General features: G+C 34.3%; 1 protein-coding gene across 1 annotated transcript in view; it reads right to left on the reverse strand.

Annotated features, from left to right (window-relative positions):
• Positions 1–13,056, reverse strand: part of LOC129227583 (monocarboxylate transporter 10-like) — a 120,360-nt gene extending 107,304 nt beyond the window's left edge. The window contains exon 1 of the mRNA XM_054862168.1: positions 12,480–13,056. Within this exon, the coding sequence (XP_054718143.1) occupies positions 12,480–12,762 (283 nt within the window). The 5' untranslated portion in view covers positions 12,763–13,056. The remainder of the gene's footprint in view (positions 1–12,479) is intronic.
• Positions 13,057–15,296: the final 2,240 nt, after the last annotated feature.

A 15,296-nucleotide genomic window follows, 5' to 3' on the forward strand; every position in this document is an offset into this window, starting at 1 on the left:
GTTCCTGAGCACTGTCCCCCGGAATCCACTTCTGCTGGGTGGTGGCGTCCATGTCCTTCACACGCATGCTCATACACACTCGCCAACGCGTGAGCGCCTTTACACACATACACAGGACTACGTGCACTCACTTAAGCCTGCACACACACAACTATACACACATAACCACCCAGGAGGAGGGACATGCTTGGGGGGGGAGCCATTTCTAGAAACAATAACTCTAATGAGTAGGGTCTTGTCGCAACTCGTGATTGCGAAAAACATAATTTGAATTCAAAGTTTCAGAATTCAAATTAGATTTTTTTTTTTATCGACAATGAAAATTATTTCTTTAAGTTGACACTTATTTATTGTACTTATTTATTTTGGTTAGTGCATTAATTCATTAAAAAATTAGTTTTGGCAACAGGAGAAAAAGAAACGATTTTTTTTAATATATGATGTATGTTTATTTTAATGAGCTTATTAAGTTTAATTATTATTTTTTCATTTTGAAAGCTGTTAAAGAATTTTTTTCAATGGAAAAAAGTATTAGCTGCTTTGTTTAAAGGTGCTGAGGAATATTTTATTCCTGGAAACCAGCTTAAAATATTTAAAAAATATGTTTGAAACAATTTGCGATTTCAGCCAATTTTGAGAATATTGATCAGGTACTAGAAAGTAGTACGGGTATACGGGAACGTAGGCTCGTTTAGTTCTAGACAGAACTTCTTTTTTCTTTATAAATCTCTTATGAATTGGCATTCTCTAAAACGCAACTGTAATTTTGTTTTTTCCTTCTCGGGAGTGCAAAACTGTCAAAACAAACTTACAGTTACAAACACGAACTGGATGTTAATTTGAATGGCATCTCTGAAACGACATTACAATAAAAAGAATGTAAAATATTCATTACATTTCTTAGAAACATTTTAAAACAACCTTTAAAAGTGATTACTCAATTTTAAAAACCAGAGATAGTTATTTACAAAGTTTTGAGAAATGCAAATTTTCACTCTAACTAAAATTTATTTAATAATCATTCATTCTCATTTTTCTGTACATATGAGGATTTGAAGTGAAATTAACTACATTTAGAAAATTAATTTTCAATTATTTTTTTCTTTGTACTATATTTTTAATAAACGCATTTTCTTGCTGCTTCGAGCAATTCTGTACTTTGACGCTCAAACTGCTCGATATTTCATACTTCGCCTTATTTAAAATTTAAACAAAAAGTTGATTTTTTCCTCCAAACAAATCATTATAATTTGCTTATATCAGAGCAAAGTTAAAAGACAGTACAGAGCTGCAACAATTTAAATTTCAAGTATATTTTGCTTTATTGTTTAGAATGTAAGAAAAATTAACAATTAATGTGTAACAACATGAAGATCAAACTATACAGTTCTACTGTATCAATAACTGTATAATTTTGAATGCATTATCGTCAATTTAAACCATATAACCAAGGGGATAAAATATATTCTAATCTTTACTAATAATGAAGCGGAAAAAGTTTGTGTCTCCGGATCTCTGTCTCTCTGTCTGAATGTCAGTTACGCGAATAGCGCCTAGACCATTTGACAGATTTTCATGAAATTTGGCACAAAATTAGTTCGTAACGACGAGTAAATTAACATCAAATGATCGAGTAAATTATCATAACGTGTACGAGCAAATAATCACAGCATGGGCAATCAAATGATTATAGGAAATTGACGAGAAATTAATCATCCATTATTTGTAAATATACAGGCGAACCAAATGACCTTTTAATTTACGACTACGGGCAAAACCGTGAGGGTACCGCTAGTGTCAAAACATTTATCAAAATGTTTAACAACGAAATTTTCAGAAATCAAATTTGCAGCAACTAAATACATAACTATTAACATCTTTTTCAATTCAATGTTGTCTAAAAGATGGACATCGTTTTGAGAGTTAGTGGTAAAATTAACTTTGTAGTTAATTTTGAATCAAATTTAGCGAGTTTTTAAATTTAATTGACTTAGCATATCGTTGTAACTTTACTCAAAGCAAAAAGTTTGCTCCCAATATAAATTTAACCAAATTTTACACGAATATAGTGGAGCAATATATTTCCAACATTTCGAAGTAAAAAAAAAAAATTATTTTTGGTGGAAGCTTCTTGTGTACATTCTCTCTGAAAAAATAACTTACTTATCAAAAAAAAAAAAAAAAAAACTTGTGCAGTATTTTATTTCAGATTATGTAGAAAATTTACATTAATCTTTTGTGAGGAAGAGCTAAAATATAATGGGGTCGTTTCCGAAATTTTAAAGGGATTTTTTTCTGAAAGAGCATGCTTAAAAACGTAGCGTTTGACCATTTTAAAAATAATTTAACAAAATTTACTTAAAAAAAAATATTTAAACCGGTGCGAAGACTCAGTTTCATTTTTAATGCTTCTGCACATGACATCACAAATGATGAATTGTCATTCTCTGTTACCATTAGCGCAGAACGCAATATTTAATTTACTTCTTTACTCATATGTAGTGGCAATGATATAGTTGATAGCAAGCGTAGAGTACAATATTTAATTCGCATCTGCGTTATCATAACCTGGAAATGCGGTAGACAGCAAGCGTAAAAATTCAGCTCACCAGTGGAATGCGCCAAAGTACATCATTTGTGATGTTATAAAGACCATGCCTTGTTTGAAAAATCGGAGATTTTAAAAACTTAATTAAAAAATAACTGTTGGGAAAATGAAAGTATTTTCTGGGTTCGTAGGTTTTTTTTATTTTTTTTTTTTTTTTTTTGATCATTCTATCAACTTCGGTGACTAAAAGTAGTACTTTTGACTGAAGGAAACAACCCAATTCCATCTTTGTATTTATTTTATTTTAATTAACAGTAAAATTAGTAAAACTCACTGTTTTTTACAAGTCATTAGCGATAGACTTGAATCCATATTAAAAAGAAAATAGCAGTTTAAGTCAGAAATTTTAAAAGTATGAACTAACTTAAAAAGTATTGTAGACAATATTTTCATTGCAAATTGTGAAATATTTACGAGTCTTGAATTGCAAACTCAATACTTTGCCACCAAAAAGTTGAGTTTTTTTTTAAACTTTTTTTTTCTTTCTTTTGTCAGAAAACAAATTACTTGTTGAGTTGGGTTTATAATACAATTGTAATTTCTTTACTCTATCATAAGATTTACTTAGCCCAAGTTTGTTTTTAAGATTGCTCACATTTTATTCATTCCTTCCATCCCTCCCCATCTTTTTTTTTTTTTTTTGTAAGAGTCATTTCAGAAAACAATTTGGAGCAAAAAGTATATTACGAAGTAAAAAAAGGAAGAAAGAAAATTTGAAAGTTACAATGATTATTACAATCTGTTGACTTGATTAGACATTTTTTTTCTCATATAGAAAAAAAACATTTCAATATTCAAATCGTTCTTACAAATTATAAAACTAATTAGAATAATAAGTAGGTTTTGAAGGGTTATTATTTAAGCATTTATAATTAAATTAATAAATAATTATTATTATGATTCTTTTAATCAGATCTCATTTTTTTCTGAATTAAAATTATTAATAACAGTAAATTTATTTAGGGTGAAATAGTATATAGAAAATTCATATGGAGTAACTAACAATCGGACTTCCGTAAGTTTTCCGATCATACGTTTCAGAAATAAATATTCATTTTACTTCGTGTACAGATACGTTGCAACAAACTTTCAACTACGCACCTTTCGATATTTTCCTGCAGATGTTTTGTAAAAACAGGCGAAATGTCAGACCAGAAACGAATTTCCCAACTCTTATTTTCGTCTCAGGTGGGAACGTATTTTTAATCAGTCGCCGGGTTATGAAAACATTACATCAATTGCCTAACAGCTAGCTTGTTTAAAATGACAATCCCTTCAAGTTTCATGACATGAATGTTAGTTGAAGATTCACTTTGTATTTTGTGTCACATGTGCGTTTTTATGATACAGAATCAAGGACTACTGGTTCCTTGTTTCGGTTTCAGTTGTTTTCGTTTTCACCTTAGCTAACGTCGTACTTAGGCAGAATGTTGTATTATAGGATTCGTCTAGGGCGGCAGAGAGCCAAGGCTGGCTTCTCCCCTCCCCCCAAAAAAGGGGGGAGAAGAAAATGGGGGGGGGGAGAAAGAAAAGGGAAAAAAGGGGGGAGAAAAAATCAAAACTGTGCTTGCTGGAATACAATTCAGTCAATTTTAAGAGCCAGGACAGAAAATACCAAAAGAGAAAATTTTACTCAATCTTCATGTCTTATCTTATTCGGAGTCCCCCCCCCTTTTTTTCTTTCTTTTTTCCTTTCCTTCTTTTTTTTCTTTTTTTTGCGTCATTGTCACCAGGCCCCCCAAGGCCCGGGCCCCTATTTCTGACTAGGCTGACATGGCTTCTCGTCGGGCCTGGATTCGTCAGGCCCTTACTTTTTTTTCGAAAATGATATGAAAAGCCTTCAATAACAGATATTCACAAAGTTATTAATGCACGAAATGGCAAATTAGTACATACGTTTTTTTTTGAGGGGGGGGTCCCCGCGATCGGGGCTGTTGCTTATCCAAACTTTTTCTTCGTAGAAAATGGAATTTCTTATAACCCAGAAATATGTATGTAGTATTTTTACAAATTCTGTTTTGTAACGTTGATGCTTTTTTTTCCCTCTTTATCTCTCTCTTTCTTTTTTCTTTGCATAAATGTTATTTTTCAAATCCTCATATGTCCCCAAAATGTTAAAAAGCTTCTTAACTTTCATCCAAAATTTCTTGAACACTTTTGGTGAGAACGAAGAAATTGAGGACTTCATAAAAATTTTAGCCGAGTTAAATCAAAATCAAAATTATTTTTTAATGCTTTTTCAAAAGTCTGTTTTTGTCCAAAAACATATGAAATCTGTTCGAAGCTTTTGTACTATTAAAATGTATATCAAGTTCATGACGAAGAAAGTATCTTTTTCCGGTACAACGTCAGACACATATATCAGTAACTCGGGGCAAGAACAAACAATATCAGATTTTGACCATGACCAGTTTATGAAAGAAATCTGTCCATGAAGCAGCAAACTTTTCGGTACAAACACAATCAACAACCATTATTGAGTCATAATTATCACGATTACCTAAATCTTTTAATTTTTGTTTTTACAACAACTTGTAATTTTATTTAGAGATAATAGAATTAATTTAGGTTGAAATTTCTGTACAATTTAAATAACATAAAACTGCATCGCATCCCGGCAACTAAAGTGATACAACTCCCCCCCCCTATAAAAAAACAGCATTGTAGAAAATCAAAGTTTTTATTATTTCTTTACTAATAATAAAGTTGAAAGTCTGTATGATTGGATATCTGGATGTTTGCTACGCGCATAACGCCTAGACCGTTTGACCGATTTTCATGAAATTTGGCACAAAATTAGTTCTTAGCATAGGGGTGAGCACTTCGAAGCGATTTTTCAAAAATTCGATTTTGTTCATTTTCTATTCCAATTTTAAGAACGTTTTACCGAGCAAATTATCATAACATGGATGAGTAAATTACCAAATTATCATAACATGGAACTGTAACAAGGGCAAGCAAATTAACATAGCAAATTGGCGAGAAATTCATCATCCATTGTTTGTAAATACACAGGCAAACCAAATGAGGCATTGAGAAGCAAAGGGATGTAAGTGGATATTTTCAAGTTTTGAGAAAAACGAGTTTGAAGATAACGTCCTAGGTAGGCTTTCACTTATTATTTTTCTAAAACATGCCGTACAGCAGCACCTACCTATGCTACTAGTATTATGTCTTGCCCCAAGACAGAGGAGAGGTTCACCTACCATTTGTACTGGTTATCTCCAAATTTTTAATTTCGCCACTTGTATCCCTTTGCTTCTCACTGCCTCAAATAACCTATTAATTATTAATTTGCTACTAAGGGCAAAGCCGTGCGGGTACCACTAGTAAGCAACAAAGCAAAGTACTTTTAAGTCATTTCGTCTCAAATATTACAATACAATTCGCAAAAGAATTTTGATGTGTTGTTGGTAAAGCCCTAGATTAGCGGACCATTTCATTGAAAATGGCTACCAAAAAATGAAGTCTTAGTCGCCAAAATGGCGACTATATGTTTCTTCTTTTGTTTAAAAATCATATCGTATATCGTGCTGTAACAACACTTCCAACCCTGTGACTTTCAGTGCATCAGTCGACTTCACCTTGTCAATGTAACTCAGAATAAACTCTTTTTTAAGCTTATATAGTAAAACCTGTGTATAACGATACTGTCTATAACGATAACCTGTCTATAATTTTTTTTTTTTTTTTGGCTCCAGCAAAATGTCAGCGCTGAATATATTTAAAAAAAAAAATGACTGTCAAAAGTGGCTACCTTTTTTGTGACTCTCGTAGCCAATGGCTACTATTCAGAATTTCCTTTTCAGATGTTGGTTAGTTTTTCTTTCTTTCTTTTTTTTTTTTTTTTTTTGTCTAAATTAATAAAAATTAATAATGTGACCTTGATGTTCGAAAATTGTTCTTCTAAATTATGAAATGACTCGTATAATGATATGTCATTCTTGATTATATCGTTTTTACGATTTTACGACACCACGCACCAGTTATGTAAGTTAAATTGTGCGAGTTTTATGGCAAGAAAGAGCATTAAATTTAGGTTTTTAATCTATAGCTAGTACATTTTTCCAAAATTTTGAGCTGTGCTCTTTCTTGATGTAATCTCTTGAAGTGTTGAAATTGAGCAAGAAAATATCAACAAAGCTTTACGATTACACTTCTCAAAGCTGATATTTTGGACATTAGTCGTTCATACTCTAAGGCACAGATATTAAGGTTCATTTATCTTTACTAATAATAAAGCTGAAAGTCTCTCTGGATGTCTGAATGTCTGACTGTCTGGATGTCTGTGACGCGCACAGCGCCTTGACCGTTCGGCCGATTTTCATGAAATTTGGTACAAATTTACTTTGTAGCATGGGGTGTGCACCTCGGAGCGATTTTTTGAAAATTCGATTTTGTTCTTTTTCTATACCAATTTTAAGAAAATTTTTCCGAGCAAATTATCACAACTTGGAATAGTAAATTATGAAACCATCATAACGTGAAATAATATGGGCGAGCCATTTAACGTAGCCGATTGGCGCGAAATTCATCATCCATCATTTGTTAATATACAGGCGAACCAAATGACCTTTTAATTTTTCTACTACGGGCAAAGCCGTGCGGGTGCCACTAGTTACTATATAAACCAACGATCAGTATACTTGAGCTACGTTGCACAAAATTTCAGTCAAATGTAAGACATACTTCGCCTTAAAATGATATTTTACAGGGGAAGGGAAGATGTGGAAATGCATTATTGTAATATAATAAAGGTTATAATGCACAAAAAAGCGGAGAGGGATAGATACCTTTCGAAAGTTTTGTTACAGTTCTCATTGAATAATGAAAAAGCATAACTTAAAAAATATTACTTGAAAAAGGTAGAGTGCTGACTGGTGGTGAGGAAGTCGAACTTGTAATCGGAAGATTGCGAGTTCGATGAATGAGGTGATAAAGCATCTTCCCTCCAGAACGAGACCCCGCAAAACAATAAAACAAAACGAGCTGATGTGTGCATCACATAACTTCCTTTTACCCCAATTTAATGTCATTTTCTCATTATTGGCAGTTTTAATATCATTCAATAGTAATCTCTAAATATCACCAACAGTGGCCAAATTAAAACCAAATTTAAAAATAAAATTTTTTTTTCAAAAAATCGCCAAATTTGTCGCCAAGTTGGCGACAAAATTTGGCAACCAAAAGACTGGCGATATATCGTCAAGTGTCAGCCAAATTATATCACCACTTGAGATTACATCGAAATTAACAATGATTTCCCGCAAAAAAGGGGCAAAAGACCCCCTTTAGAGCATTCGAATGCAACCAAAAAGGAAGGTGCACAACTAGACCCCACTAGGAGTCTACGTACCAAATTTCAACTTTCTAGGACATTCCGTTCTTGAGTTATGCGACATACATACACACATACGCACATAACATACGTTCATACAGACGTCACGAGAAAACTCATTGTAATTAACTCGGGGATCTTCAAAATGGATATTTCGGGTGTCTGTACGTTCCTAGGCACATATCTACGTGTGGTCGAGTTGAAAAAAAACTCAACATTCATTTGGGGGTGAGCAAAATGGAAATTAAGGCCGATTTTCGGGTGAAAATTTTTTGGCGAATACAATACTTTCTTTTTTGTAAAAGGAAGTAAAAAAAGAATATCTAGCACCAGCATCAAGGGCGCCCATATGGAAGGGCAAGGGGGGCTTGAGCCCCCTCCCCCCATTTGAAATTAGAACTTCCTTGCTTTTAGTATTTATTTCTTTTCAAAAAGGTAAAAACATTTCTTCACCAGCAATTAATGAATAAGTTATTAAAAATGCTAAATTTTGATAATTCTTATCTGTACTGAAATCGGAGAAAATATCTGCCCCCCTCCCCCCCCCCCTTAAAATTTTGCATATGGGCGCCCTTGCCCAGCATTCATTTGAATTTTGACGTCTTGAATTCAAATTAGGTTTTTCGCAATCACGAATCATCCCTACTCGTTGGTTCCTACGTTTCTTGTTTCTACAAATAGAATGGAATGGAAAGGCCAAGAAATTTGCACCCGTCATATTATGACTGGTGATTTTCAAGAAAAGGAAGAACGAGGCATAGCCATTAAAAAAAAAATGGTAATTAGGATGCGGTAATAAAGGTAAAGATTTTATGGCCGATATCCACCAGCACACTTATCATGAAGATTATTTACAGCGTATAACTTTGTGTATTTTTATTTCTTATCAATCTTAAATGATAGGAATTGGTAATCTGGAAATTTTGTATTTAGAAGAAGTTTTGCTTTTTAAGTTCATTCTGTGGATGTTTCTTTCCTAAAAATTTGAAATTTTATACCCCCCTCCCGCTTCTCCGATTTAAAAGTAAAATCTGCTTAATTTAAGCCTTAAATAAACGCAAACGATTTGTAACCATGGCGACAAAAAAATGTGTTCTCTTAATAAACATTAAAACAACAATTTAGACTTGTTTTCGTCGTCGCGACAATCTGAAAAATCAGAGCAACATCACTTTTGGTCAAGTGAGGATGAAAAGCAATTCGCGATTGATCAAAAAAGATCTAAAAACATTCACCTAAAGATTTCAGTGGAGCAGTTTGCACCTTGATCGCCCCCCCCCCCCTCCCTCCCCGGTACCTGGAAATGCCATTCCAAAAATGTATGCATTTCAGATTTTTCTAGACATAACATTTACATCACGAAAGGTTTTAACCGCATCAAAAGTAATTTTGTTTTCTACAGACAGATTTAAAATTCGTTTAAAAATCAGCCTTCTGACTGTACCATTGAACTTTTATCACTTTCTAAAAGTTCCCGGAAGCGGTGTAAACTGGATCAAACCGACTTTTGCATCCAGTCAAATGTTTATTGACTCCGTTTTCAGGGTTTGTGTACCTTAACTTTCCCAATTTTTTTCCAAACAATTCCTAAAGAAAATAGTTTCTCCCATGAAGTAAGTTGTAACTGTTATTGTTGTATCGATTTATGTATTGGAATTACCGGGAAACACGTTTTGTTCTTCTGAGATTAAACGGCAAAAATTGGAAAATTCTTTAGCCGCAAATTACTTAAATCTGTCACCACTTTTTGAATAAGTGGAAACTTTTTTTTACTCAAAATGTAAAAGGATAATTTTTTTTTCTTTTCTTCAAATTTGTACTCCTAAATACATTAATTGATGAAAGTAATATATTTTTGACAAATAAGTTCATAGAGGACACCCCTTGGATTCGGTGGAAAATATGCTACTAATTATTTAACTCCTTTTGTTCTCTTTAAGTTCATTAATTTATTTTTTGAATTGGCCATCGAGTGGTGTTTGGCAGCTAACTTTTTAATCGCTATATCTTTTATTTAGTCGCCCTGTGGCCGGTGTTGACCGCTATTTACCTAGCATTAGTAGATCGTTGATTAAAATGTAACTAAACAAGCACTGACCACTGAGTGTATCTAGTAAGCATACAAGTGTCAATAAAAATATTAATATTCCTTCATGCGATAGTAGGGAAATGTGGGGCAAAGGAAATAGTTAAGATGATTGAGCTTTTTCAAATGAACAAATGTGAAATTTGTTTCGAAAATTACAGTTAAAAAAGAAAGAACATTGTACTTTTTAATAAAACTTGCATTGGAACACCGTTTTTTATTTTTGGAACTGAAATTGTGCCTTCAAAAAAAGTGGAAAATTTTTCACTTTTTTTTTTCATGGGGCAAAGTGAAAAAAGAAATATTTTCAAGTCAAATATTTTCTATTGGATTGGGAAAAATATTTTCGAACAAAGTAATGAGTAAATTAAAAGATAATCAATAAATGTAAAGATGATGAAACAATAAATTAATTAATTAATCAATTTTACGTAAGGAAAAATAAAATAGCGAATGAATAAGAAAATAAGTGAAAGAATGAATTGATAAGTGAATTATTAAATGTAGGAATGTAAATAAATTAGTTAATAACCCATCCACTTTGCCCCGCATGCACTTGACTAATTGTGAAAAACATTAAAAATACAAATAAGCTAAATATTAACTAAATATATACTGCACCGAATATTAGAAGTACCCAATTAATATTTAAAATGTTTGATAATATCAAAATAATTTTTGACTTACAACAAAATATTACAATTTGAGTATCAAATTTTGAAAATTGCTAGTATTATCATATGCTTTGATTTCCACAGGTAATTTTTTCTCGACTGGAATAGACTGCATATATTACTATATTACTATATAGTTAAAATATTACTCGGTAAGCGGCACTAAAAGCGGAGTAAATATTTAACCATTTCACTTTGCCCCACATTCCCCTACTTAAGAAATTCGACATCTGAGCAAAGTTTTATATTTGTTACAATTAACATCAAAAGTACTTTTAAAACACTAAGAGGAATACATTTCTACGAACGCATCATAATGTTACTCATTTAGTGAGTTAGCTCTCTTACTCGCAATTAGAAATGCAAGCAGCTCCGTTTCGATCATTTCACAATGCGAGCTCGCTCACCAGATATTGTAAGCTAGCAGAAGTGAGTTCAAGAATATACTCGTATATTGTGCTGTCAGAGGTGCTCATCCTTCCTCAAAGGTCTCAATGGTCTAAGCCTCAAAGAGCAAGGGTACACTCCCAAATACCACGAAGACACCCCCCTCAATCTGAACCACCCCTAAAAAAGAAAAACACCCCTGGCTAAATTAAACCTCACACCAGACCAACCCACATACAGATTGCTATGGATTTTCTATTTATTTTTTTAAACTTTAAATAGATAATACACAACGCGAAAAAAAGGGAGGGGGGAAATAAGTATGTCGCATAAATTTAGAAACATTACCGCTTCATGTGATGATAGCGTAAGTTATTGTATCTTATCAAGATCAAGAATACTTTTTTACACATACAATCTAAATGTCTATTTTGCGTTTTTTCAACATTATATGAGATAGTCTCTGAAATGAAAATATTCAGGCATTGCAAAACGTTTGCAATAATGTAATTCTCTAGGAGAAAAGATAGAAGGAATCTATACACAATATGAAATAATCAACTTCCCTGTATATCTAAAATGAAGGGTACTTCTTTAAGTCAAATGTATACAAGATTTTTTAGACAAATCTACTTTCACCCAAAAGTGTATTCTATAACATTAAATGAAGTAGAAGAACGATCTTTATCATACTAAACATTAAAACAAAAAATAATATCACGTGGAATGAAATGCGGATTGTTGTAAAAGATTAAAGAAATCTAAGAATTTTATCTGGTATCAATTGCTTGAGTTAAAGGAAGATGGATAAGAGAGTTTTCCAAAGAAATTGACTGGTAGTGGAAGACTAAAGACTTTCTTGTAACAAGTGTACTTGATGAAAGTATTCCGAAAATTGCTTGTTTCCGCTTGTTTTATTTTTGAAATCCATTCAATGGATACCAGCTAGCACATGTGACAAGGGTGGATTTTGGAGGAAGATGGGGGATTATTCGAGTTCAAATAGCAGGTCTGGGCTATTACTATAGCTGTCTTCTAGTATTTTTCGAAGTTGAAGTCTGCCAAATCGCATCCTTCGATTGCATCGGGGGAAGTCATAACTCCCATTCTCACTTCCTGGATCGACGCTAGACATTTGACAAGATACCGGCAATTATTTGGGGCAAAAAAAAAAAAAAAAAAATCAAAAGGACAAAAGTGTCTGATTTCAATTGTTCGTTTTTGCATCCTCATTGTAAAATATCTACTCTTTTTTCAATGTGAAATATAATGTCATATACAATAATCAGAACCACGTAAACCTGCACCAATATTTTAAAACATGCACACACCATGAATCACAAGCCAAAATTAAAAGCTAATGATAAAGAAGGTTATTTTACTTACATGTTACGAATGCAGCTTCCTCGTGAGATTCTTCGAACTTTTCCTTGAGTTTTACGTAAAGGACTCCGAAACAGTTCATTACTCCAAAAATAGTTCCATTGGTCCAGAATGACGCCATGCACACCACCCACCCCCATCCTCCATCGGGGGGCTGGAATGCCCTGCTTCTGTTCCCTTCGGAACAATTCGAGTTCAGCGGCTGGACGACATCTTCTGATTCTTTGGCCAACAGCTGATCTTTGGCTTCGGGTCTGATAGGGCTACTGGAACCCGGCTTTCCCATGGTAAAGAACGGGGCGAAGTGACCCTTTTCACTGTGAAAGCACTTGTTTATTTATTTATCGGGGAGATCAAACTCAAACAGCCAATTAGGGCAATCAATTCGAAGATGTGTTTTTGTTGTTCTTAATGATCAGTTCTTTCTTGAGCAGCTTTTCTGTCATGATTCGGTAGAGTCGCGTGTCGAAATGCACAGATAAGAACTCGGATGTATCGGTGGTCAGATCCAGAACTCTTTTTCCCACCGGCTGACCGGGCAGACGATTATAAAAGAGGGATATTAGCCACTAAATGGAGCAAGGACGGGACCTTCGCGTATCGATTAGCGACACAGCATGGACTAGCAGTTTTGAAGAGAGTAATCTTCTCTTTGACTGCTCTTGTTTATAAATAGTCCTCTCTCCTCGCTTCGCATCCGTGCCGCTTCCTTCAATGCGTTTTTCTCTCTCACGTACATGACGCAATATCTCCCCCGGTTGCTTGCTCCTCGATCCAGATGGCAGCACCATTCGTCCGACGGAGCCGCCATCGATTGATCCTCGCCCAGCAACATCTGTCCGGATAGTGTCTATCATTCGCGATTTAGCAATAATACTCTAAAAATATCAATGGTGCTGAACGGATGCAGAGGTGACATTTAATTCGAATAAAGTGCACTCCGAGCAGAAAGTTTAATTCTCGAATTGTGCCACAGGATGTCATTTAGGGTTACAGGCACCCTCTAGTTGTGTAGGGCAGGGTTGAGGAGCCGGACTGATTTTGGGGTAAAGGAGTCGCAGTCGGGAGTCGAATGTTTGAAATTCCAAAAGTCGCAGTCGGTGTTTATCCATCAAATTTCGCAACTCCACCAGTGCTTACGGAGTCGGAGTCGGGGGGGAGGATTGATTCTAGGGAAAAGGAGTCGGAGTTGAAGACTCTGAAATTCCAGGAATTGGAGCTGGGATTGGTAATTTTTCCTCCGACTCCGCAGCCCTGGTGTAGGCTAGACCGATTAAGAATGCACTGTTGCAGTAACTTCCCCCTCCATGAATTCCCAAAAAGAAGACGACTGGAAAATGCTGTATTTGTCCACTGGTTGGGAGTGCTTATCACTGTGTTAGAGCATTTTTCCCTTCATTTCAACCCCCCAAAAAAGCTCGTCGCAGAATCTCAAAAGAACTCCCAACTTTTAAAAAATAATTACACTTAAATCAACTACAACGTTTTTACAGTCTCATGCTAAGTGCAGTTTTTAACGATGTTGCAAATTTTTGAAAATAAAAAAGCGCTTAAATGTTCATCCCGTTTTCCCTCAAAAGTTTCAGCTAAAATGTTCAATAACTCATGACCAAACGAATTAATTTTTTGTAGCAAAAAATAAAAACACGATTTCATTCAACTTCAACTTACTTAACTATACCAAGTGTTATTTCAGCTTTCGCATTCATTTTGCGATGTTTCTCCTGCGTCATGCAGTCTTTCAGAAAAGTGTCATCTGAAAGTTTTCAATGTTTTCGAAACGTTTTTTTTTTTTTTCACTGAAACATTATTTTACGTCATTTTCAGAATAAAGTACGTGAAGCACCTTTTATACGTTTTTGAAGGGACTATGAAAAAAGCGTACAAACGAAAAAACGCATAATAAGTATAGGTTAATGTTTATTAAACTTTGCAGGGACCAATTTTAAAAACGCATAATTGATAAAAACGTATAAAAGAGAAACGTATAAACGGTGTTTCACTGTATTTATATTTTTAAAACTCAAATCTATTTCGGGTGTTATACCCCAGAAGGGTGTGTAGCCAGTCCCGTCACTCGTGGCCAGCCCCGTCATTTAAGGGAGCCTGGAGCAGGGGTGCCTCGCACTAAAAGTTTTGGAAGGGGCAAAATTCTTAATTTGCCGATTAAAACTCAGTTTTACCAAAACACAAAAACAAATTTTAAAAATTAAAGGAAAAGAAAAGAATTTCAAAGTTATAATATTATCCCTACAAATTTGCCGAATCCTCAACAAAAGTTAGTAGAATAAAGATATTTTTGGAAGATCCCAGTGACTTCCCATCTTGGTCGGGCGGGGGGGGGGGGCAGTTGACCACCCCTGACATTGAGTATATATCCTTTGACCCCCTCCCCCACCTCCCGGAAAAATTTGAATTTACCTACCCGTGATGGATCGCTCCTCCGTTCAAACAAAACCGTTCAAAAACGTTCAGACAAAACCGCACTTGTACAAAACAGAAGAGCAAATTTCATAGTACTATTTTGTTGCATTCTTATTTGATTTAACCCAATTACTTTTCAAAACATTTAAGTGTTTTGTTTTTTGCTCATTAGAGGATGGAAGGCTACAGATTTAAGTAGCTCGGAGACTCCTTCCCAGACGATAATGCATCACGTTGCCACATCTTTTTAGTAATATGTATAACTAACGAGACAACAAAGCCGTACATAATGCAGAGCGAAATTATTTTTCATTGTCTCGTGGAGAGATACAGCGAATATCAGCAGATTTTTTGTTTGGTAAAGGATTGCGCAGATCACAGTGATGAGGAAATTTC

This window comes from Uloborus diversus, chromosome 8, assembly GCF_026930045.1.
Source record: "Uloborus diversus isolate 005 chromosome 8, Udiv.v.3.1, whole genome shotgun sequence".
In the NCBI taxonomy this organism is placed as follows: domain Eukaryota; kingdom Metazoa; phylum Arthropoda; class Arachnida; order Araneae; family Uloboridae; genus Uloborus; species Uloborus diversus.